General features: G+C 42.3%; 1 protein-coding gene across 4 annotated transcripts in view; it reads right to left on the bottom strand.

The window, feature by feature from the left end:
• The window catches only part of COL12A1 (collagen type XII alpha 1 chain), a 99,673-nt gene extending 87,838 nt beyond the window's left edge, over nucleotides 1–11,835 (bottom strand). For 2 of the 4 annotated variants that reach the window (XM_050315132.1, XM_050315136.1), the window contains exons 1-3: nucleotides 11,565–11,835; nucleotides 8,879–8,986; nucleotides 450–566 (exon numbers count right to left, since the gene is read on the bottom strand). In XM_050315132.1, coding sequence (XP_050171089.1) covers nucleotides 450–566; nucleotides 8,879–8,951 — 190 coding nt within the window. In that variant the 5' untranslated portion in view covers nucleotides 8,952–8,986; nucleotides 11,565–11,835. The remainder of the gene's footprint in view (nucleotides 1–449; nucleotides 567–8,878; nucleotides 8,987–11,564) is intronic. The other 2 variants (XM_050315133.1, XM_050315135.1) reach the window with 2 other exon arrangements.
• Between the last annotated feature and the right edge of the window lie 13,778 nt (nucleotides 11,836–25,613).

The following is a 25,613-nucleotide window of genomic DNA, read 5'->3' as shown; positions in this document are numbered from 1 at the left end:
CCAGGAAATTTAAATCTAAAAGATACATACAAAATGTACTATCATCTAACAAATCAGGGTCCAGTTCTGATTCAATATCACTTTTACATTAATTATTTCTTAAAGTGAAATAGAATAATGACTGTCTTACACAGCACAGTACAATTTCTGACCTTTATGGTAAAAGCATAGAAGAGTAGAGTGATGATTCCACCTTCCTTTTGCTCCTTGCAAAGGAAAGGCATCCAAAACTTATTACTTGCCTTCCCAAAAAGGTAAATGCTATGGTAAGAAAAGCTCTAACTTGGAACAGTCACTGGTCCTTGTATGCCCTTTGCTGGCTGCCCAGTCTTGATCATAAACTTCAGAAATATTTTAACAGTTACTCTCGTATTTAAGTTAGATATAACCAAAAATATACCCAATGTTTCAAAAAATGTAATCACATAACGAAATTTTACAGAACTCACCATTTGTTGGAACCACAGTTATTCTGTAACCCACTATTGCATCTGGTGGCCTTTTCCATGACATTTGAACATTATGTTCATCTATAATTGTAAAATTCAAGTCTGATGGTGGATTAACTGCAAAAGATTTATACCAGGTGGATGTTTAAAAAATGGAAAAAATGGCAAATGAATAAATAAAAGAAAGTTGAGCAAAGCTTACTAAAATTGTCTTTGCATAAATTTGTTTCCAACAAATATAAAGATATGTTGTTGGAAAAAGAGTAAAATAAAAGCTGACAAAATGTGACAAAACATCAGAGTATATGCATTACAGAAGACAGCACAGAACATATGTTTCTTGAGTTGCCAAGACATTCAAGAATGGCCAGCAAAATCAAGCACAATAGAAAACACATTTGGATACATGTACAATGAGTTCACAGATAATCACCACATATGCAAACATTTCACATAACAATTAAAGGAAATTTTTTTACATGCTGGGTGCAATCCGTACAAGCATGCCAAATCACAACCTGCTTACAATATCATGAGATCATTTAGGATGTGGAGAACACGGTAGTCTTCTTAATTAGACATCAAAGAATTTATCAGCTTTTTAATATAGTCTCTGCATAGTAATATTCTCTATCAATTTCACTGAATCTAGAAACTTGGCAGAGAAAAGAAATAATTTAAAGAATACAAGAAAAGATGGGGCATTTAATGTTCAGCAAAAGAATTTCTGTTAGGGTCTAGATATGAATATAGTTGCAAAATGTATATCAGTAATAATGATACACTGATGTATCATTTTATTTCAAAATATGGAAACTTTCACCCCTTTGTCCCTAAAAGCCACTAAAGTGACATATTTTGCACATAGCAGCAAAGGATTCAGGAACTAAGGGGATAATAAATGGCATTAGTAATTATGGCAATTTGCTAAAATATTTGAGCTAATGCTAAATTCACAAAAATAAAATTCTACCCGTTTACACCAGATTTCTGTACAGTTTCAGAGGTGTAAACTCTTGTTTTCATGTTCCCTTTGCAGCAGGTGTACCCATACTAATAGTGGCATTTTAACATAAAATGCCAGTATGGTTCCAAACAACACAATGGTTAATTATGAAAAGACAACATCAAAGTATATTTATGGACATTTGTTTTGCAGAATTTATAGAAAACGGCAAAGAGAGCACCAGTGATCTGAACAAATGACTGCAAATAAAATTTGTAGGAGCTGATGACAGAAGTAACTGAACAGTACAGAAAGAAATAGTTTACATACGCTATTTTGCAGCATCATGCATATGTAAATGAAATGTTGATTATTATTTTTTTAGCTTCCCACGATGGACAAAAGCCTCCATGTACAAGGTTCATTACACAAAGACGTTTCATAAATATTTTATAATGATATTCTCTTCATAAAATTGTCATGCTCATTCATGCAGTATTTTACTGACTCACTGTCAGTGCATGGTAGGTGTATTACACATTATTGTTTAAATAGGTCTACAAAGTAAGATTAGATCCAGCCATACTTTCCTTAACTACTTGAGAGAGGGTTTTGCAGGCATTTTTAATAGACAGATCTCCATTTCATGGAAGATCTTCATCATATGTCAGATTTCATTTCAGATTTGTATATAATTTTAAAAGCAGATAAAGAGGTAAATGCTAGAATGTTTAATTACGAAAAGTCACTGCTCAATTGCAAAAAGTAAAACTTTTTGCTCAAAAAATCTGGCATTTTTCTCCTTTTAATTTTCTGTCATTTCAAACCATAGGATAATATGGCTTTGTAATTCTGATACGATAGATAACACTAGTACTGAAGTAAATGTTATTTTTCCTGTTGTCCATACACAGGCAGTGAGATTAGACCATTAACCTGCATGCACAGTTTATTCATCATTCAGTTTATGAGTATCACAATGCTAGAGACAGCAGGGTAGTTACTTAGTATCAAAATCATGCAACACATGTTAATAGGAAAATACATTTAGGTGATAAGAATATCATTATAAAATATTGTTTCAGTAGCAATGGCTCAGGACAAATTTAATGCAAAGGCAGAGACAACTGACCTGAGCATGCTTTTAAAAAAAATTCAGTACATGGAAAAAATAGCACTACCAACCTTGCACGTAAATTGGCATGTTGCAGCAGAGACTTTAGGCTTTAACTGCTGAAGGACAGCAGCAGCCCAACTGGTTGATATCCAAATGACCGGATTCCAGATAAACTGAAAAAGCTGACTGTGAGGAAGTCTTTAACATCTTAAAGGATTTTAATCCATTTTATGAAAATTCAGATGTGGATCTTGGCAGGTAACAAGAATAGTACATCAGTTCTTAAGTGACGTATCCATTCATCCAGGTGATCACAGCACTTTAGAACAATGGCACTGCAGGGGACCTTGAAAGACCCCTCATCCATCCCATGGTCAAGACATGATGAGCCACCCCAAGTCATTCCTGACATGTTTGCTCAGATCATTCTTAAAGACCTCCACTATTGGCAAGACTGCCAGCTTCCCACAGAAATTACTGCAAAGGCCTCACTGCTTTTATCATCATAAAGTTATTCCCAACACCTAACTCCAGTCTTCATTGCTGCACTTTAAATCCATTCATTCTCAACCTATGGCTGGCTTATCAAACTCAAGCACTGAATACTATACCCATTCAAAGCCAAAAAGGAACCTTGCCTGCGTGAAAAAAAAAAAGAGCAGTTTGGATCCAATGTCATCAAAATATCTTCCAGATGGCCTGTAAGCTTTTGATACTCAAACAGAATCTCCAAAACATCCATGGACCTTCACAAGGGTCAGATTTCACCCAAGTGAAACCATATGTGGGGTGAAGACCAAACCATGGTCATATGACTGAGAGCAGTAAGCCGAGCCAAAGTACAGCAAAATGTTTAGATGATAAAAATCTTATTGTGATAATAAAATAGGGCAACTATTACTCCACCTCATTAAAATTCTTCTTCCAGAAGGGAATTCACCAGTGGAAAAATAATACATCTGCAATAATGAATCAGACCAGAGTTCTAGGAACAAAATGCCCTTGGTTGTGGTAGAGATTGCACCATTACTGGGACAAACCTTAAAACTTCACTCTACGAAATCTTACATGTGAGCACAGCTTTACTCAAGCAAGCAGTCTTGATGTCAGACTACTTGCAGAAGTGAAGTTGCACCTAATGCTCACTGTGTAGTGACAATGCTCACCCTCTGTCCATCAAAATCCATGCCACACCTCTCACTGACTTGAGTCATGATCATAACACATGATGGAATTACAGCATTGCCTTAATACAGTGATCCCACTGTTGGTGCACAGAAATGCATGGCTCCCCAACAGTTTTCCAGAGTAGTAAAAAATATCCTGTTGCACAACAATAATATTTACACTGCATTAATTTCGACCACTCTTAGAACTGCGGTATGATAATTTTCCTAATTGGATAGCCTATGTTACCCACCACAAAAAAACCTAAACAAAACAAAAACACAAACAAAACCCCAACAAAAAAACCCAAACAAAAACAAACAAAAACCCAAACAAACAAACAAACAAAAAAAAACAAACAAACAAAAACCCAAAAAAAACAAACAAACAAAAAAACCAAACAACCAGACATAATATACTTAATTCATCACCACTTCTTTTGTTATTTACATGTGTAATAAAACTATATTTTCTGAAACAAAAAAAATATAGAGCAAAACATCTTTTTCATGCTATGCAGGTCTTATACTAGCTTGTATTACTTCACAGGTAATACAAATCTAATATACCAAAGCCTACAGTTTTTTGCAGATAACACAGTGTGACTGCTAGAGAATCTCAATGAATATCTTAACAAGACAGAAATAAAATATAAGCAGAAGCTCAAGTAATTTATATCCAGAACCAGACTTAAAAGTGATATATCTTGGAAGTAGCTGCCATCCACATGAGAAAGAAAATCTGTAATTCCACTCATTGGAAAAGATGGACTATAATTAGCATGTGAAATAACATGATAGCCCATGTTAAAATAACAGGAAGTCTATACAATCTACAGAAGCCGAAGAGTAAGCTCAGCCTTACTGTCATGGTGATAAGCCCTGCTGAGGCTGCAAGATGCCAAAACTCCTCCTTTCATATTTTTTTCAGAAATGGCATGGATTTGGCACAACTAACTAGATCATGACCCCAGTCAAGCTCCTCTGAAGTCTGTGTTGCCAATGCAACTAGGAGAAAGAATGAGCTACAGTCTAGAAATGTAGTAAAGAGCTGCTTCTCAGACTTGTTAGATATTCATCGCCAATCACAACACTGAAACACTGTCATCTGTATCTTTGTATTTTTTTTATTTTATACATACATGTATATGAAATTTCTTCAAATACAAGATATTTAACTCATAAATGTACTTGGAAAGAAAACTCATTTAAATCTATATATCGATATATATAAAGATGTATGTAACTAAACTGCATAGATATACACACTGCATGCATGAATATTTACCAAATTTCATGCATGTTTGTGCATATATATGTGCATGAGTGTATACACCTACAAATGCATGTACACTTTGATTCTAATTAGAAGCATGAAAAACAGGCAGGTATAGTCACCCTCATATATATAAAAATTTCAATTTCACATATGAATCTACATGGCTCTCTCTCTTAGGAACTTAGAAATCAACAGCTAGTTTCTCAAGAGATAGAAATTAGACATCAAAAGGTAATAAAATAATGGTCCCACCAATCAGTTCTAAAGCTGAATATGTGGTTAACTTCAAGTTTCAGCTATCCCAGATCATCTCTAAATCATTCATTCAATGAAAATTAGTGTAGTCAATACAAACTTTATTACAAGAGAAACTTTCTAATCCTCTGCAACTGCTGTGCTGCAATTATTTGTCACTTACTCTACTGCATGTCCTGGTAACAGATTTTTCACTGGACAAACCTTTTCATGCACTATACAAAAGTCCCACACTTGGATTAGTGATGCCCTCCTTCCCTACCTCCAGCCTAGACAATAAACTTTTCTAGGTCTGAACCAGTTCCTGAGAAACTGAAAAGGCAGCACCTTTAGAAGCTCAGTGAGGTCACACAGAATCAATGATTCCTTCATTCCTTTTCCATGCCTTTGAAAATCCCTCTGTATTAGGAAACATGACACACTACACAAGCTATGACATCATCACAGAGGTCATAACTAACAGGTTATTCACATGCTAAAATACTTGGCTTAACTATGACTGAAATAAGAGCCCCTGGCTCTTTGTGATCAGAGACGGAAAAAATACTGTGACAGAGAGAAATTTTGACAGAGATAATAAAAAGGCACAAGAGAACTTATAGCATAAAATATAGCATCACGCACAGGAAGTTTAAGCTGAGCAAGAAAGATCAGAAGGATTGCAAAATAAAACAATAATTTCACTATAAGAGAAAAAATTCTGAGCTTGAAAACAGATTTGCAGCCTTGACCAGGGTAAACAACTACCCCACTGAAATGCCATGAATTTAGACTACATGCGGATTTTACCCTCTGTACTCCTAGAGTGACTGCCCAGCTGGAAAATCCTGTGTGGCTCCATCTCTGTAGAAAAGCTCTAACACCATTACTGCAGCTCTGCCTTGCCAACAGCAACAGAGCATGGCTTTCACAGAGGACTTCAGAGCAGCTGTGATGCTGATGAAGAACCAGTTTCATACTGAAAGATTCAGGAATCTGTGAACAGCAGCATCAGATAAAGACCAGATCTACTCCCAGGAGTAACTGAAAAATGAAAGCTGAAGGGAGGCAGAAAAATAGAACTAATCTTTTCCTTCTCTCTGCTTTCACCCCATCTTCCCACGCCATATAAACAATCTTTACCACATCAAATGGTTCTCTCCCCTATTCTCTCACTTTTTCTTCACACCAGGTGTCTACTCACACCTGAGGGAAAGAAAATTCAAAATGCATCTCTCGTGAATGCCACAGGGAGAGCCAAAACAAAGAGGCACAAGACTGATTGACTCACCTGGGGAGGGGAGGGGAGGATAGTTTTGCCACAAAGTGATTTGAAAGTAGGGAAAAGACTGAAGGACAAATGTTCACAGGATAAAGTCAGTTCAGCAGACAGGATTTAAGTTGTAGTGATACCAGAACTAAAGTGAATAAGATCCAACATGCAATTTATAAAACGATGCAGAATCAAAGCACAAGATTAAAACAGTGCAGAAGGATGACCTTTTGTATAGTCCATACAAAAAACACTGCAAAAAGCTCTACAAAAGCAACTCCTACCACAGCAAGTCCTAAGGCACTCCTAGTTTTGACCTTTCATTTTCAGCACCACAGTTTTTCACTGCACATTTTTCTGCTTTTACTTCAAAACTTTGAAACTAGAATTCCCTCATAGAAACCTGATCAGTGTACACTAGGTATTTTACTTAATAAACATTTCTGTTTATTTAAGTCCTGGCCAGGACTGCTCTACAACTCTCAAGATCAGGCTTTGTCCACTCCTTTGCTTAGCAACAGTGCATCCTCCAACATGGGATCTAAACAAGCTTGGCCAGCTTGTCTGGCAGTATGTCTACTTTTACTGTTATAAAATAACTGTGTGCTGCTCCAAATACATTTTTGTAGCTTTCTTTAACAGTACTGAAGCTGTGACTGCTTTAGTCTACACTACAGCTACATAAAACACCTTCGCTTACATTCGGAAATAGCATACTCCCTACGTGTAATCCGTAGTGCAGGACAACAGCAACTGTACTCCAGCTCCAAGCAAACTCCCTCCTAAGATGGGGAAGAACACACAAACCATTACAGTCCCCTCATCAAAACTGTACACTTTCTCTGCTTTCTCTGGCCGGCAGTCCTGCATTTCAAATGCAACTCTGAAATGACTTCAAATGACCTTTTTCGGTTCCTTAGCCAACAACAACGCAGCACAAGAGGAAGGCAGTGAGCTGATTCTCTCCTAGGGTGACCAGATGTTAAACTACTGACAGAAATGCCATCTTTTTCCAGAAAGCCAATGGACTTCACATCTGCATGCCCCAAGCAAGCACCGCTGCTGGGGGGCAAACACTGCCAAGGCATCTCTGACACCCCATGCTTTTAGTAACCACAAGCCAAGGTGATCAGCTCCACAACAGGAGGTTGTGGCAGGCAGGCCATGATCAGGGAATTTGTTTCCATTTGAGACAGGAGGAGAAGCAAGGGGAAAAAAACCAAATCATCAGATGTTGGCTTCTGCTTTTCTTCCAGTAAATCCAGGGGAGTTCACACTCAGTGGTTTGGTTCACCCTATGATGGAGTCAGGTCCCAGAGGTCAGATCAAGTCATTTCAGTGCAGGACATTCAGCATCTCTGTTGCCCCTGGCAGCCACCGCTGGCAGAAATACCATGACTGTGAGCAGGTCACACTGAGGGCGCAGGAGAGGTTGTTCTCACAGTTGCTGTTAATCCATTGCAGAGCAAATGGGCCAGGGCCAGGCCATTTCAAGTCATACTACGGCAAGTGCAGTGGCCAAGACGGGTCTCCCCAGGTCTTCATCCCTTCAGCTGAAGGCAGGACACTGCCAAGGCCAACAGGGGCCTCAGCCTCCAGAGAGACTGGGCCAGGGCCAGAGGAGGAGGAGGAAAGCCTCTTTGCAGGTGATGATGCCACATGCATGCCAGAGCCTTGGAGCTCCAGCCACCCCAGAAATGCCTGGCCCAGCCTTCCCTTCAGAAGTGCCCAGGACACGACATGGCAATGGCAGCATCTCCCCAGGCATGTTCCCCAGGTCAGACCCTCCACAGAGGTCAAAGTGTCCCCGAGGGAAAGTCCGGCCCCCCCAAGGCTCAGCCGGGGGTCGCCCGGCCGAGCAGGGGAGGCCGATGTACCGGCAGGCTGATGGGGCAGAGGCGAGGGGGTCCGGCTGGACAAAACACACAGGCGCAGAGAGCCAGACTCTGTTGGAGCATTTTATTTCAAAGCTTGGGTTGTTGGGTGGTGGGTTTTCCGTTTCCTCTCTCAGTATTACTAAACAAGCCCATAGACCAGCCATTCTTGGTCCGTCAGGGGGGCAGCGCCACAGGCCCAGCCGTGCTGGGCTGCCCACCGGCAGCGGCAGTGGCAGTGGGCTCCTCGGGGCGCTGCACCCAGCGACCACGCTGGCTGGCCTGTGTCCTGTCAGTGGGGCAGTGTGGACAGCACACCAGAGAGACAGAGAGAGGGAGCTACGGTCCGGCTGACTAGCCGGGAGAAACAGAGCACAGAAGGAGCTGGGCAAGGAAGGAGAGATGTTTCTATGAAGGAGAGAAAAAGTAAAGTAGTTACACTCAAAAATGGAGAGGGAGAGAGCCGGTAGCTCAAGACTGGTTGGGAGGTTTGCTGGTCAGCAGGGCACGGGGGCAAGGGGGCAGGGAGGGGAAGGTTACCTTCAGCCTCGATGGAGGAGAGGAGGGCGGCTGCACACAGAGCAGCGACTGCCGAGCACAGCGCTGTCTTCATTTCTGCCCTTTCAGATCACAACAACATGAATGAATCTGCAGTGATGGAGAAGGGGGGAAGGGGAGAAAGGAGAAGGAAATGATACGTGTGGATTAAAGGACTGCGTGGGTGTATTCATGAAACACAAAAAACACAAACCATGGATTTCACTTTTTTCCCTTATCCCCAGCCCCCACCCACGAGACCAGGTTGAAACCTCTAGACTTGAAAGCTGTCCAAGACGACGAAAGCTCTGTATGACTAACTGGAGAGTCTCATCTCGCAATAATGTGCCTTTTGTTGCTGAAGTCTTTCCAACCACAGTAAGCACTTGAAGCTTTAACCTAGTTAGGGTTAATTTGGTCAGGGAAGCGCAGTGAAGACCTGTGCCTCCGCACAGACGGGAGCCAAAAGGGAGCTCCATGACTTCATCGCTGAATGTGATGATAGCTAATTCAGAGGTCATTCCTGCCTTGGATCAACTAAATGTCTCTTTCAGCTGGGGATTTTATTCGGCTCCTTTTTCATAACTGTTGAACCACTTAGTTAGCTTTGTTTTAGTGGTCTCAAGGCAGTTTGGAAACTGTAATAAAACTTTCTTTGAGGGGTTCTGCCTACAAATGTACTATTCTTCATTACTTGAACGTCTGAAATAGGTTATACAGAAGTGTGTGTGACACACAACTGAAATCTGACACGTCTGTCTAGCCATGATGTTTCAACATCTGATAATTCATTTACATGTCCTTAGAGAAAATAGATTTAAAATATACTATTAAAAGCCAACAGGCAAAAGAGTCTCACAATCACTGTAGGTTGTCTAGCAAAAAAGGTGGGATTAGGCCAAGTTAGCGGTTCTTAACTGCAAGCAGCTTCATAACTACATGCTCTAGGCCATGTAAAATTACTCCCAATTACTCCAGCCAAACTTCCAAATTATTTCCTTGTCTAAGGCTAATATGAACAGTCCACATCAGTTACAAATATGTTTCTAAAGTTCGGGATTTTCTATCTTGGGAAGTAGGGGAGGGGTCATTTGTCTGAATAAAGTCATAAATGCATCATATATCATAATTAGGCTGGAGGAAAGAGAATTCCAAAAGCAATTAGGCAACAGATTTTATCGGGAAGCTGCCAAGAGCAAAACAAAAGAAAAGCACATAAATCATTCATCCACAGAAACAACTAGAAGGGAAAATAATATTCTTCTACCATCCAGAGAACTATCCAGCAAGGCACACTTATTGGGTGGACGCTATGGAAATCCAGGAATTCCCTAGTTACTGACCCTGAGCTTAACAGGCTTCTTTTGAGCAGCTGTATATACTTGCCTTAACCAAATGCCTTTACTGCACATGAAAATACCAAGAGCTTTTAGAAAACCTAAGCAATGGTTTCAGTTCAGTGGCAGTTCCAGAGGGTAAACAGAAGAGTAATATTGACCATAACGACTCCGTAACACAAGAAAGGCGAGTGTTAGTATTAAATTGCCCTGAAAGCTCCAAAATCATATCACAGCTCTGCATGGGAAACGGCTGTCCCTGGGAAGATCTACAGCATTCTGCAGTGAGTTTAATGATCGCCTGAACTTCACGCAAAAGGACGTTTTGTCCTGGAAATCTTGTGCAGGCTTTGAGTGCCACCTTTTGATCCTTCTGAAGAGCAACGGAAATTAATCATCTCACAAAGGCATCTAGGAGTTCACTACTGCTGCAGGTCTACCGTTTTTGTTTTCACGAAATACATCATCTCAGCCAAAGCATTCATTTGCCCACCTAGAAACACTGTTTCCTTCTCGAAAACTTAGGAGTGTGAAACAAAGCCTGGAGGGGGCAGAGTAAAGGTCCTCTCACTGGCTCAGTAGTGACACAACAGACTTTGTGTCAGAACTAAAGGTTTTCTCATTGACCTTTAGAGACTGCTTTAAATAAAAAAACAAAAAAATAAAAAAAAAAGAAAACAACACAAAAAACCGGTCTTTCACGGTGCCAGTCCAATCTCACACTAATTCAACCTATGAAAGCTTAGCCAAAGCTCTCCCAAACAGAGTGCACGACATTTACCACTTTAAAGAAGAAAAAAGTAACTTAACCAAAAAAAAAAAAAAAAAAACCGCAGGAAAAACCCACTACCTATCAAAGGCATAAAAAACTGGAAGCAAGAGAAAGCATCACCGGCAGCTGTACACACAGGGGAGGGAAGCGAGAGCTCCTGCCAAAGCCGCAGCGGTAGCATGCCTGCAGGCGCGCTGGGCGCTGACAGCGGGCTCCGCCTGGAGCCTCCGGCCGCCGGGAGCCTCCGTCTGCGGAACACCGCCGCCTCCCTACGCATTTCTGCCCAGGCGCCCCGCCGGTCTCCCCCGTGCCCTCCCCGGGGCTGACAGCCAACAGCGCCGGGGCGCTCTGCCCTTCACCTCTCCTCCGCCCGGCCGCACGCCTGCAGCCAGCTCTGACATGCCCAACGCGCACACACACGCTCCTTCCCAATCCCGTGCCAGCCTCCAGCCCGGCGCTGCTAAGCCCAGCCTAAGGTGCATCAGAGGGGGCTGCATGCGTGGTGCGTGCGGACAGGGCGGGCCGCCAGGGTGGGCGGCGGGGAGGGCAGGGGACCCCGCTCCTGCGCGGGCACACAGACCTGCCGGGGTGGCCACGGGGCGCGGGGTCGGTGACAGGACAGCTCCTCCGGCGATGACTCCGGCGGTGCCCGCAGCGGCAGCAGCCGGAGCAGTCGGACCTGGGTAAAGGGAGGAGGATAAAGGATGAAGCTCCGGGGGCACCTTGTGGAGGGAGCAGCAAGTAGCAGCAGCGGCGAAGGAGGAGCAGCAGCGGCGGCAAGAGCTGAGCGCAGAGGAGGCGCCTCGATTACTGTAGCTCCCGATGCGAGGGGTCTGTCTGGGAAGACTTGCCTTCTCCAAGTGGGAAGAGCCTCTTCTCAATCTGCTACTTAATAGAGGGCTGTTCCCAACTCTCAATTTACCCTCGTAAGCGGTTACGAAACTGTAGGGAAGGTGGACTGCTGCCACGGGGTGATATATGCGCTGCTCTGCTCCAGCAAGGAAGGGGATCCACTTCTGGAAACTGGCGCATACCTCCGCGCATTCCTGCGGCATGAGACGGGCGGCCGCCGCGGCAGCGCGCCCGGAGGCAGGGGCCCGGCCCGCCGCCCCCTCCCTCCCCTAGGCTTCCCAAAAGGAGGGGACACGGGAGAGCAGTGTAAAACTGAGTGTCCGGGCACGGCTTCGAGGGACGGCGCCGCGGAGGGTGTCCCCGCGCGGTGGGTTCCGCGCAGCCCCCGCCGCCCCTGCGGAGGGCCCGCTCGCCCTGCCGGGGCTGGGGCTGATCTCCAGGACAATCTTGCAGAAAAGCGCGGGCACTCCCAGCGCCGCTGCCGGGAGCCTCGGGGGCAAAGGAGATTTAGTCATTTTGGCACAGTTCAGGTGTGTCTGGCCTCCGCCCTACGCAGCCGGCATACATTAAACACACACTGCCCCCGACACCCCTCCGCCACATGGGTTTTTTGCGTCGAGCACAAAGAGCCGCCGGAGCCGGGAGCAGCTGCGGCGGGGCGGGCACGGCTCCGCGGGCAGAGGGACGGGGCGCACGGCCCCACAGACCCTCCCTCGGACCCTGCAGCAAACCAGCGCCCGTAGGTCCTGTCTGAAATTCTGTGCCTTCTAAAGGAACTTTCAGCACCTTCCAGAACCGGGCCAAGCCCGATGGTGGGCGGTGTCCACGAGGGTCTCCCGTCTCTCGATCCCAGAAGCCTGCCTGTAGCACCCGGCTCGTCCTGGCCTCTGCAGCGCGCCGTGCCACAGGGTGACACGGCGGGACACCCGGTCCCTTCCTTGCCCGAGAGGGCAGGTCGTCCAGTGGGGCTCTGACAGGGTTTCCCCAGGGCCCGCCGTCAGCAGCGGGTCTGCTCCCACAGCAGCGGGCAAGGGCATCCCCGGTAACGCCGTCGGAGAGGCTCGTCCGGGACCCTCTCGGGCTAAAGTACGGGATGTCACAGTCCCCGCGGAGCGGGTCCGCAACTCGGGAGGCGGGACTGAGCTGGGCGAGGAGCGGGGGCAAGCCGGGAGAGAGACTCCCGCGGGTGTGTGGGAGCAGCAGCCCCGCTCCCGCCGCGCTCCCACTCCCTCCGCACCGGCACATCCGCGGTGCGCCAGCGCCCCCCGGTGGCGGCGCGCCGGAGTGGCGGCCACACACCGACCGTCCGGCCGGCCGTCTGTCCGTCTGTCCGCTGGGCCCTCGGGGCCACTGCCGTGGGGACAAGGTGGAAAACAGGGATGGGAAGGGTGGCGAGAGGGAGAGAGGGAGCCAAGCCCAGCTCGGAGCGGTCGGTGAGTTTCCGGGGCCACGCTGGGTCCGTGTCGGCTCCGCGCACGGCGTGACCGGCGGAGCCATCAGGAGAGGTTCCAGCCGGGATGGAAGTGACTGGTAGCGGAGATTAATATTTTAGCAGGGAACGGGTCTTTTTTCCGCAGGACTGGGAGATCAAGGAGCAGGCAGGAGGACTTGTGTGTCCTGAGTTTCATTTCTGCAACAGACCTGTCATATGCATGGAACCCAAAGGCTGAAAAGAAAGTGATAACCAGAAGACACGCACTGGCCTTTCCAGACACTTTGGAAGTGAGTCAGCTCCTCTTTGGGACACGGCACAGTTTCAGCTGTCTGGTATTGATAGAATGCGCTTTCCAAAAGCAACATCTCCTCTGCTGATAAACTTTGAAATACTCTTGACCTATTAAGCCCCCTTGCCCAGTCCTTGAGTTAGATTTTCTATTTTGGCATGGGAAATTCAGTTTCTTCCTATCCAGATCTGATATGTAATAGCAATATTTCTAAGAAATAATAAGTTTTAAAATTTTTAATTTCCTGAATGAACCCAACAAGAACACCTATATAAATGAGGTGTCAACAATAGTTTCAGAAGAAGGAACATCATGGATTATGATGAAATATCCTTCCATAGGAAGTGAATTAAGGCAAATGAAGTATTTTTATCACTTGTGCACTGCAACAGTATTTTTTTACCATTTACTGTGGATTTGTTCCATCATAGGACAGCCAAGATTCTATGTTAATAGTTAAAATCAATTAATGCAAATAATGAGGATGGAAAAAATATGCACTATTGTATTAAAGTTAAATCACTCAGAACAATTATTTAAAAATGTTTAAATAATATGGTGTAAAGCTATGAATGAATTCACATGAGTGGAGACTTTGAAACCAGTGGGCCTCTCAGGGGTACAAGAATCTCACAGACTCTCCCTCATAGCCCCTCAGATGCTGCTGAGGGGACTGCTTCCTTTTCCTCTCAGCTGACCAGCTCTGCTTAATTTCTTGGCGTGAAATAAGATTCAGAGCTGGCAAAAGCAAACAATTGATTCTTGGGGCAGCAGGATTTTGTTCTTGTCTTTAACTCTTTGTTCTAACCATTCTAATCATGCTTCTCCTAAGATCATTTACGTGTAAAATACACCAACAAATTGCTTTTAGAGTGTGTGCTCCCATACATCACAGTAATTAAACGGGTTGTTTTTAATCAGCTCTGTTGCTATGTACATTCATAGTCTGAGTACATAATATGTGATGCAGAAGGCATTTCTGAAATGCATAAACATTTACTAACACTCTCCTGACTGCTTGTTTCTCAGACAAGTGTAAAACACATTAAGACCCTTGCACTCCAGCTCTGTATTTTCTTTGCTATCTAAGCTGAATACACTGAAAGTAACAAATTTGAAAAATTGACATTTAAATTCATATTTATGCTTTTAATAATATTTTAATCATATTGTCCATTTCTGGTGTAGATATGTCATATTGCAGGTAATCAGGAATTTCTTAGAAATTTTTAACTGGTTTTGGGTCTAGAGTAATTCAATCAATTTTACCCTTCTGGCTTTTTTTTTGTTTTGGTTTGGTTTGGTTTTTGTTACCTCAGACTGCATTGCCAGGGCAGAATAAAACAGTACATTCTACATTTTAGCACTGTGAACCCTGAATGTTGTTTCCATGTGGATATCACACTAGATTTGGCCTCTGTGTCTTCTTGACAGTTAGTTGCATCTGCTTTACATATGAATATGGTAAATGCATTATTCATATGAATATATGCATTTGAGCATATGTTTTGCACAGAGAAAGAACTTAAAAAAAAAAAAAGTTTCAGCTCTTTGAACATTAACCAATATATAGATTAAGCATTAACTGTGGTGCTGCCAGTGACTTGCCTACATCTACCTGGGAAGTACTTTGCTGGTTGGTGTATCACTGCATCTATCTCTGCAGTATATCTAGATTAAACATTGTCTTAGTACAGTCACTTAAGAGGCCCATTAATCCCTTACTGCACAGTGCACAGCCTTTCCACTGTATTTTTATTATATATATATAACAAAAATATATATTTATTATTTTATTATTAGTCATAGAACTAATAATTGCATGGTATTATATCTGTTCCTGTAAAATTCAGAAGGACAAAATAGAGCAAACCACTCCTTCCAAACTCTGCCTTCTCTGAGAGATTTCCAGTCAACAGGATGAGAAGAACTCAGTCTGGTGTTTATTTATTTACATAATGTCATTTCAGAGCTGGTATTTAGAGATCAGTACTAGTCTGACCTCTCATAATGAGGACTGTCTTCTTATATTAGCAGAGTTCAGAAAGGACTCTTTCTACCTGAAATCTACTAATTTACTGGAACAACTGTGGAAGCAGCATCCCTGGAGAGTGTGACAGCCACAAAATAATTATCTCCCTCACCAGGTATGTTTTTATTAGCAACTGTTTATTTCTCTAACCTGCCTAGCTGATTTTTCCCATGATGTAATGTTCTGAAAATAAAAAATTATTGTGGCTCCAGATAAGTAGAACTGGAAAAGGAAATAAATCATTCAAAATCAGAGGTATAAATAGAAAGGAGCTGGTCTTTTAATGCAATTTGGGAGTCTTAAAAAAGCCAGTTAATTTGTAGGCAGTAATTCTAAAAAACTATAGATCTTTAATACTAAAATTGGAAAAAATAGATGCAACCATCTTACAGTCCCTTCCATATATATACATCATGTAAACATATAAACATATAAACAAATGTTTATCTTAAAACATTTGTAAGTAAAGTTACTTTCTTTCAAAGAAGATGGTTCATTATTTCATGACAGAATGCTGCTCTATTCAGGAAGCATTCTGTAATAAAGCCAATACAAATCTTGCTTGAGTAAAGAGAGCAGGAAAATAAAGTAACTGAGGACAGTGACTCTGTATATTTTTCAGGTGTCACACTATCTTTTAACATCACCATTCCTGTCACAGCAATGGACTAGCCACAAAGAATTGCGAATGCAAATCTAAGCATTCCTCTTCTTCACGAAGCTGAGGGATCCCCAGTGAAAGAATGATGATCCATGGATGTCATCATTCTGACACAACTAAGAAAATCCTTAATTTTAAAAATTTTAAACATTTTTAAAAATCACTAGTCATTATCTGCTACTTGCAGAACATTGTAATGCAGTGCTCACTGAGTACCTAATCAGATTCAACACCTGCTGAAATGTTAATAGCCATGGGTTTCCCTACATTTGGTAACCCTTTGACTATTTCACTATATATAGGTGTAATTACACCCTACAAAGAAACTCACTATGTTAGTCGGCAACAAAGTCAGAAATGGTGCAGTGCCAAGGTCTGAATAAGAACACTTTGCTAATTCTTCTTAATCCTTCTATATTAAAAAAAAAGTCAATGGGTATTGTGACAGTAGGGTCTGTGTAGGTAGCCTTATGGAGAAGATAAGCTTGTGTATGAATGGGCAAGGTATTCAAAGGTATTGAAAGTTCAAGTTGCATTAGCTAATGAGTGACCTGATCTTTTTGTTGCACACAGTGCAATAGTTAATGATGGGGGGGAATTTTAAGACTTAATCTTTGTCATTAGGCCAACGACTGCTGTCTTTAACTCCCCAACAGAGACAAAAGGCCTTGAGGGTGCAGTGATTCCCCTGACTGAAGAGCAGGTCGGAGGGAAGCTCTCAAGGGGGAGTAATCAGCTGCTGCTGCACTCTACCCAGTGCACATCTTTCCATGGAGGTTTAGAGGATTTAAAGGTCAGCCCTGAACTGTCAGTTCAGCAGGACAAACGTTCAAAACCTTAAGCACTCTAACTAGTGAATCTGATGTGAATGCACAGAGCCATAGTAAATGAGGCTGGAAAAGATCCTGAGAGGTCGTTTAGTTTATCCCCTGTTATTTCAAGTACCCTGGACTTCAAAGAGAAATCCTCCATACCATACCTAGTACTAACAGCATACTTTGGGGAGCTGTTTTGTAGTGGTTGACAATAGATAATAACTTGTTTTAGGTGAGTTGCAAGTTGTCCATAGTGTGACTATGAGCACAGCAGTCAGAAATAAATTGGATTGACAGAGTAAGAGTCTACTCTGAAGTAAAAGAGAAAATTATTTAAGGGGAAAATAAAAAACCTGTATCAGAGAAGCCTGTATCTTTGGATCATAGAATCACAGAATGGCCTGGGTTGGAAGGGACCTTGAAGATCATCCAGTTACAACCTCCCTGATTCCACAAAAATAGTCTCATTTCAGTGTGAAAAATCATTTGCCTAACTGTTATCTCTGCAAACTCTCAGCCTGAGAGCAAAGAACTCGGATTGGGAGAGTCCTTCCCGCCTGTGACTGTCAGAGGCACAGACCCCACCAGTCTTGCTAAAACCCCTTCTGCTGTCAGAATATGGCTGCATTTGGCAGTCATGTAGTTTTTTGACCATTTCTAAACTTTAGGGGGGATGGACTCCATGATTATCAGCATTCCTGCTCCGTACTCCTCACTTTTCAATCTCAGCATCCTGATATACAGACTGGCAGGTTGTGGCATTCATCACAGCTTTTTCCTTTCCAAAAGAAAGAGCACAAGAGGCGAAACTTGGGCTAGGACACAGCCAGGGAATGCACTAGGCCCATGAAGTTGGATAGCCCAGATTAGGTATATTTCCCTGGGACCTATGGAACTCTCATCTGCATGTCACCTATAACAGATGGACACATGGAAATGTTGAGGGTCGTGGAAAAAAGAGTCGGGCAAGAGCTTAGCTTGCAGGCATTAAAAGCATTGCCTAGATATCACCTGTCAGGACATTTATGAACTCCACATGAGCAAACTTTAAGAAGGAAATCTGTTTCTTTTGCACAAGTTGTAATTGGCTAGTGACTGAGGAGTAAAATATACAGAACAAAACAATGCAGATTTAACTCAGCATTTCTTAATGCAGCCTTGTGGCTGCTGCATCCCAAGATGTTGAATGCTGTCAGTTCCAAACATAAGATTTATTGGGATTATAAATAGATGTTGCCTTGTATCAGAACCACTCTGTTGTGTAAACAGAAAACTATTGGCTTTTGTTTCTACTTTTAAAGGTTATTTGAAAGATCCCACCTACTCTTTGCTGACAGCCTTTTTCACCTGTTGGAGTTGTGGCACTCTTTCATGTATCAGCACCTCTACAGATTGCCGAGAAGCTTCACTTGAAGCTGTTAAAATATCTCCTCTCGTATGCCCTTTCCTCCAGTCTCTTGGATGCTCTCCAGCTGGCCTTGCCACTGTGTTAGTCTTTAGCCACCCCAGTTAAATGAACATGTCTTGCTTCTGGCATTGTCCTGATTTCTGCATATATTTCTTATCTGGAGAAATGTTTTTGCTCCAGTGTCTCTTATTTGTTTAAAAAAAAAAAAAATTAAAAAAATCATCTGCTCAGGATTTTTTTTTAAATAAGATTTTTAGCGCAAATTACACTCTGAAACATTACCCAGGTTCTTTCATCCTTTGTTATTACATTTTCTTGAGTGTAAATGTTCAGCTGGTAAATCTGACCTGTTGCTCCTTTACCCTCTGCCCAGTGCCCTTTGAAATGTGTTTAAGGGATTTCCTGTTTAAGGCACATCACAACATCATACTCTTCTTCCCCAGCTAGGAACAGCAGCAGCTGCAAGATGAGGTCCTCTTATGCTAGAAGTGGCTGCTGGGACCTTGTTTTCTGTTAAAAAATGCAGAATATGTTTTTCTAACCTCCAGAGAGGCTGAGAAGGCAGACAGGGCATGTAGTCCTTGACATAGGCCCCACCATGTCAGCTTTGCTGCCTGAGAACATTGACTGCACCCATTGCTCTGTCCTGCATTGTCACCTCAGCTGGTATTTGGCTCTGGGTTATTATATATTTAGGTGCCTGCACGTGAGCCCAGCATCTAAACTTCTACAGTGGCTGATGAAGACCTAGTTAATAAACTTAGGAGTGCCTGAGCAGTTTGGCCACCCACTATCCATGGGCTTGGCACAGCTGCTTTCACATTGGCCTCTAGAGCCATTTGAGTTCCTGCAGCATCTTGAGATCTCTTGTGGAGCTGCCAGATACAGACCAGGACCCACATATACTAACACATCTCAAACTATTCTAGACCCCTTAGGAGGCAGAGGCAGGCCCCCAGTGCTGTTTTGGGTGTCACCGGCATCCTATTAGTTCTCCATTGCTATGACACAAGTGTATGAGTCTCCTGCAGGTCCTCTGTTGTATTTGCCAGCCCCAAGCAAATGCCCCAAATATAGCATGAGATGGTGCTAGGCTCCCAAGTTCAGGCACTGGATTGAGCACTTTCACTTTTCATCTCTGGTACCTTTGCCAGTCAAGTCTTCTGGTGCCAAGCTGGTTCTGGTCTGCTCACGTAAGAACGTACTTACGAGGAACCAGAATGAGACCGGCAAATGCACCTGATGCTGATCAAAAGACGTTTAGATGGTAGGGATTTCCAGGTTCTACCTGCCTGCTTTTCTGCTTTTGGATCTCAGACCCAAACAGAGAGGCACAAATTGGGACAGAGGTTCCTGCCTAACTCTGTAAAAGATACCATATGCAGCCCAGCCTTAGAGTTGATGTCTCTCCTGCACCAATCCCAAGTTTTTTAACTTTCTTTTAGAAACTGCATTTACACCCCATAATTAATTACAGTCATACATATTATTTCCAAAAATAATAAAATCCTTTCCTGCTGCTATAAAACTTTTTTATTTTATTATTTTAGTAGAAGATAATTTCTTTGTATTGCTCTTCTGAAATATCAGGCTATTTATGTAAATGTCAGAGTATGGATTTAGCATCTACTTTAGGCACTTCTTTTTGAAAATCTCAGACAAAGGGAGAAGGTGTGCTAACCTCCTTGTGCACTGCTCTCAAGCTCTGTGGCACAGTGGTCCCAGTGCAATGTTCCACACATGGCACATATTAGCACACCACACTATATTTAGCAATATGTGCCCTACTGCTCCTAAGAGATGACTGAATAAACCTTGATAACACAGTTGGCCTAGCTCCTTTGGGACTTGTAACTTCCCACTGAGCAATAGAGATCATTAAAATGTTTTAATTATATAATTCCCTTTTGCATAGTGCTGTGATAGATAAGATTGCATGTGTGTGTCAGCCTTTCCATTGTAAACTTCAGGTCCCAGAGCATTAGCCATCCAGAATAAGTGCTCTTGCTGAGATGAAACAATGTGGAACCATTTTGATATTATATAAACATATATAACTCAATTATTATTAAGAACACATTAGTAACTTAAAAGTCCTGATGAAATCACAAGCTCATCCTTGGAACCCTGTAGGAACAGAAGCTGCTCACAGTTATTAGGAACAAACTGTCTCAACTGAATCTCACCAAATCTCCCTCTCCCGCTTTTTTTCCAAAAGGCATCTCTGAGTACCCATGAATCATGTTACAGTCACACTGATGAGGATGATACCAGGAGATTTGCACAGAAACTCAGAGAAATTTTAATCTCTAAGTAGGAACATTTTAGACAGGTCGTGTACTTCAGATCCTTCACAGTCCAGATTTCTTGGATAAAAGGGAAAACTTACATGGAAAACAGCCATCTACAAGTTTTTGGGGTTTTGTTTGTTTGGGGTTTTTTTTGCTGTTCAGATATTGTTAGAACTGGGCTATGTATCTTTGGCCCTGAGAAGTCCTCTATAAAATTTTAACCCAATTAGCACATTTAAAGTACCTAATTTAAACACCTTACTGTACTTTTCAAGGAAAACATTCTGCTGCTGCTCCTGGTGAAATCACAGGGAACTATCTCTAGGTGAGCTTCACAGGCAGCCTCCGGAAGAGAATTATTCCTTATTACACCTCTAACAGCAAGGATACCATCTTATTAGATTGACATATAACAAGACACTCTACTTCTCTCTCAGTTTATGACTCTGTTAGCAGTCAAACCCATGTTGTTCACAGAGGAAAGAGAGCACTTACACTGCAATATGCTTTTAAAGCAATACCGTGACCTTATTTGCAACAATTCTATTTAGGAACCCTTAACTTAGATAACTTTAAAACTCAAAGTCTCCTGTGGTATTTTTTATTGTACCTCCTTTCATTTTCTGGTATGTGTAAAGCTTAAACATTACCAGATCTTACCTGATCGTCGCTTTCCAATTTATTTCCATGCCTACCAAACAGCATCTTGCCTTTTCTGCAGACAGCAGAGACCCAACAAGGCAATGGACAGACATTTTCAGGAATGAAAATGCCAAAGTGGGTTAACATAACAATAAAAGAATAAAATACCATGAAGGGAGAGGGAGGGTAGTTAGATGCACCTGATAAACCAGGCAGAAGTGAGGAAAGATACCTGTGTTTCAGAGTTCAGATTGGTGGATTGGAACTCAAAGAAAGAAACACATAAACAAAGGACAAATTCATCCCTCTTTGGCAGTTTTCTGCAGGACACAGCAGGCAATATGCAATAGGAGTGAATGCTTTTTGAACTGAGTGAACTGTAAACAGGTACTGGTATTCTTCGAGGATCTAAAACCAGGACTGCCTGACTGGGGACTCAGTGAAATAACCACTTTCCTTAAGTACCTCCCTAGCCCTTGAGAATTAATTTGGTTTGTCACAACATTTACGAACAGGAATCGCAGCCAATTACCTCTTTTGTGAGGACATATCTTTTTGAGAAAATAAATACAATAGTGCTTTAGCTTTAGATGTGTTTTGGAGAAGGCTGTGATCAGTTAGTCTAATAGAAAACCTGTGAATAATAACAGCAACTCTTGAAAAATATTGAGGCAAGACCAAAACATATATCACAGACTGTATGTACTACCCACTGAGTTTGAAGACTTGAATACTTACATTCAGAAAAAGTACAGTCCAGCCAAGACATTCTCCTCAGACTGTGTTTCTGGACAAGCCATTATTTTTACAGCAGAATTAACTGACTGCTGAAAAAATAAGTGAAAAGGCTCAGGCAAGTTAGATTAGAGAAGGTGGTGTTATTGTTAAAAGGAACTTCTTTAAAAACATAATCATACAAGCATGCACATGAAAAGATACATTGGTTCTTACTTACTCATTGCCTAAATACCTTCTTTGGGGTCAAGTCAGGTTGATCGGATTGATTTTGCCTCTGAAAGTCTGATTCATCCTACCAACTATGAGGTTAACCTCCAGTTCTAATATGTAACAGAATGGGAGAGTAAGGACATGAAACATGCTCCAGAAAATTCATCATGCTTTCTCATAGTTCAGAGCACTGATAGCCAAGGTAAGCAACATTAGAAAAGTGATATTGTACTCTGGGATCAGGAAAAATAATAAAAAAAAAAAAAGGTACAAATAAGAACATACACTTAAGAGATCTCTTCAGTGTTTTCTTTTTACTTCTGAGAGTTTCTGAACTTTTTCATAGTGTCTTTTACAAAGTCAATGTCGTGTTACTGTGTATTATTAGTCCTAAGACTTTTACTGGGGAAATTTTTGTGTGTGTCAGGCTAATTGGATCTATACATATATTCAACAGCCAAGAAAATGTAGCCCAGGGCACCATCCTAAGAATTGATATTCTCAGCTACCTTCCAAATGGAGAAAGTAAAACATGGTCTGTACATCTGGAGTCCCAGAAAGGATTGTGTAACCTAGAACTGCAGCACTGAGGATTTAATTTTCTTCTCTTTCATCTGTCTGATTATTATTTGAATAGTCACTTCTCTCAAAGTAGCATGAATGATTTTTTTTTCATTCTAACAAAGCTGGGACACTACTAAGCTTCTACAGAATCACAGAAGGGGTCAGACTATAACAGACCATAGTGGGTCATCTAGTCCAACCTCCCTAAGCTTTCTTTGTTAATCTTAAAAACATAGAAGTTTAAAAGCTTAAGTAATGCAAAGTAGGGTGGCAAGGAAAGTTGAAGGGATGAAGTACTCTTGCCTATCTAATGGAAAATGTCCCCCAAGTGTTTGAGGTGATAATCAGAACAATTCAGCTCAGTGGAAGCCAGGACAGTGTTCCCACATCCTCAGCTCCAGGAGGCTTTCCCATCCTTTAAAACAAAATATTAAAGAATTATAGGTCCCATTTCTAATAACAGTAATTGAAAAATAAATTTTACATTAACTTGAAATAGCAAAGTTTACATGAAATTTTTAGACTCTATGTATTGCCTAAACACAAATCAAAAGTAGGACTGCAGTAAGGTGTAGCACGTAATTCCAGAAAATTATTTAAAGATGGCAATAATTAAGCACTTTGATAGTAGAATCTGAAAAGTACAGGGTTTAAGCATGTTAACTGCTAGAAGTCCATGACTTCATATTATTTATTCTTTTAAATTTATAATTTTTTTCCCCATTAGCAAGGCGTAATGCACATTGCTTATTTTATTTTCTGCTACTCATAGAATACCCATAGGGAGATTGGAGGTAGATCTTCAGATAATTTTAGGCCTAGAGAAAATACATAGCTCTCTTTTTGCATTTTTCCTAGAGACAGTGTAGGCAGTATAGGCAGCCAGTTTACATCTTCTGGCAACTAGTGATGTGGACGTGCCTGCAACAAAATAATTCTACCTATAGAATACACAGTAGATGGGAACTTCCCTGTTAGCTTTGTAATGCAGTCCAATAAAATGGTGCTGAGCAGCTGACCGTGGGTCTTGTTTGGTTTCCTCCTCCTACTGCTCCTGCAGCTGAACAAACCCTGAGGTGCTGGCAGCCCCACGGACTGCGAACGCCTCCCCGCGAGCGCTCGGCAGCTGCACAGCGCAGCCCTGGCAGTGCCACCAGGTCCCCAACCGCTCCCCTGCCGGCCTCCAGCTGCAGACTCCAGGGACACATTTCAGGGTTACCAGACCCAACTCTGCCAGAACAAATTTTTGCCATTTGATATCCATTTAAGTAACATTTCAAGGCTCTGTCTATAAATAGCAATTGCTTTGTAGTATGAAGCTCTTCTTCCCAGCTTGCGTTTACCCCCCACGCTGTCCCACCAGGGCTGCTCCCTGCAGCCCAGCTCACAGGCTGCCACTGATCCCCACACAGTGGACTCTGAGACATGGTTCAGTGCAAGAACAGCAACAGCTGCACGTTCTGCTTCAGTTGCACACATAAACACATACTTACTGCCTAGCTCATCACAGGATTTTTCTAATTTAGACTATTTAAACAATTGCCCTTCTTTCAATATTCTTCATAATTCCTGTGGTTGGGAAAGGATGGCAGCTTTTAAAATATTTTGATCTTTCCTTATGCTGCCTGCCAGATGCCCATCACTTGGTGCACATCTTGACAGTAACTCCAGGCACATGGTAGCAGCAGAAGCCTTACCAGCATCAGAGAGCAGGCTGATTGCTTCAGATTCTGTGAAGTATAGTTCATTGTGCTGTGAGGTTTCCCTTCCTTATCTATGTTCATCTCAAAATAAGCAGTACCCCACTTCCTAAACCTTCTTCTAACACATCCATCTAGACATTTCTTACTCTTTTAGTCATAGTTGGCCAAAGCCACCTGTGCAGAGAGGCTACCACTGAGGGGTATTCCCCCACTCACCCTGTCTTTTAAGATTTTTGGTTCTACTACAGAGTTCTGAGTACACAGGCCCTTCTCTTCCACTTTGCCTCAAGTTTAACAAGCATACTCTGGTTCTCCAGGATAGCAAAAAAAATTCTAAACAAATCTAACCCACAAGAGGCTTAAAATAGCATTGTAGTGGGAAGCTAGATTTTTGAGCTCATTTTCATATTTGAAAATCCCACTGTTCCCTTGAGAAGAAAAACAAAAGGATTATTTTGATGAAATTGTTTGGGGTTTTTTTTAGAAACTCTGTTTGTTACAAGAGTTCAGAGTGCCAAACTTCAGGCATAATAATCCACAAGTAGCAATTTGACAGGAAAGCTACGAAGGCACAAATTCTGTTAGGAACATAAAACCTAACTAAGGATGCACAGCTACAACTGGTTTCCATGATGATTTTCCTCGGTAATTGTAATCATCAATCTAGGAAGAAGCACTGATACCTTGTAAGGGGTACCTTACAAGTGATTCCCATACTTGCCAACTTAAAGATGCTTCCTAGAAGCATTTTTCATGGAGCAGGAATTTTCACTGGCAAGGCTAGCTACTTTAGTTATAAGGTTTTTCCTAAATACATGTCAGCAACTAGTAGTTATTGCTGGCTATCTCTTCCCAACTCTAAACCACAATTTTTTCTCCCCCAAGACAATGACAGATCTTCGGTTGCATTTGTGATTGTCAGTATCACAGCAAGCTGATAACCACCTCAGCCAGCGAATGAGAAGGACTTCAGAAAGGATCATGATCAA

The sequence above is a fragment of the Myiozetetes cayanensis genome, unplaced genomic scaffold (assembly GCF_022539395.1).
Source record: "Myiozetetes cayanensis isolate MyiCay16 unplaced genomic scaffold, myiCay2020 scf2-11, whole genome shotgun sequence".
NCBI lineage: Eukaryota > Metazoa > Chordata > Aves > Passeriformes > Tyrannidae > Myiozetetes > Myiozetetes cayanensis.
The sequence above is the reverse complement of the archived record's forward strand: the minus strand, read 5'-3'. Positions and strand labels throughout refer to the sequence as shown.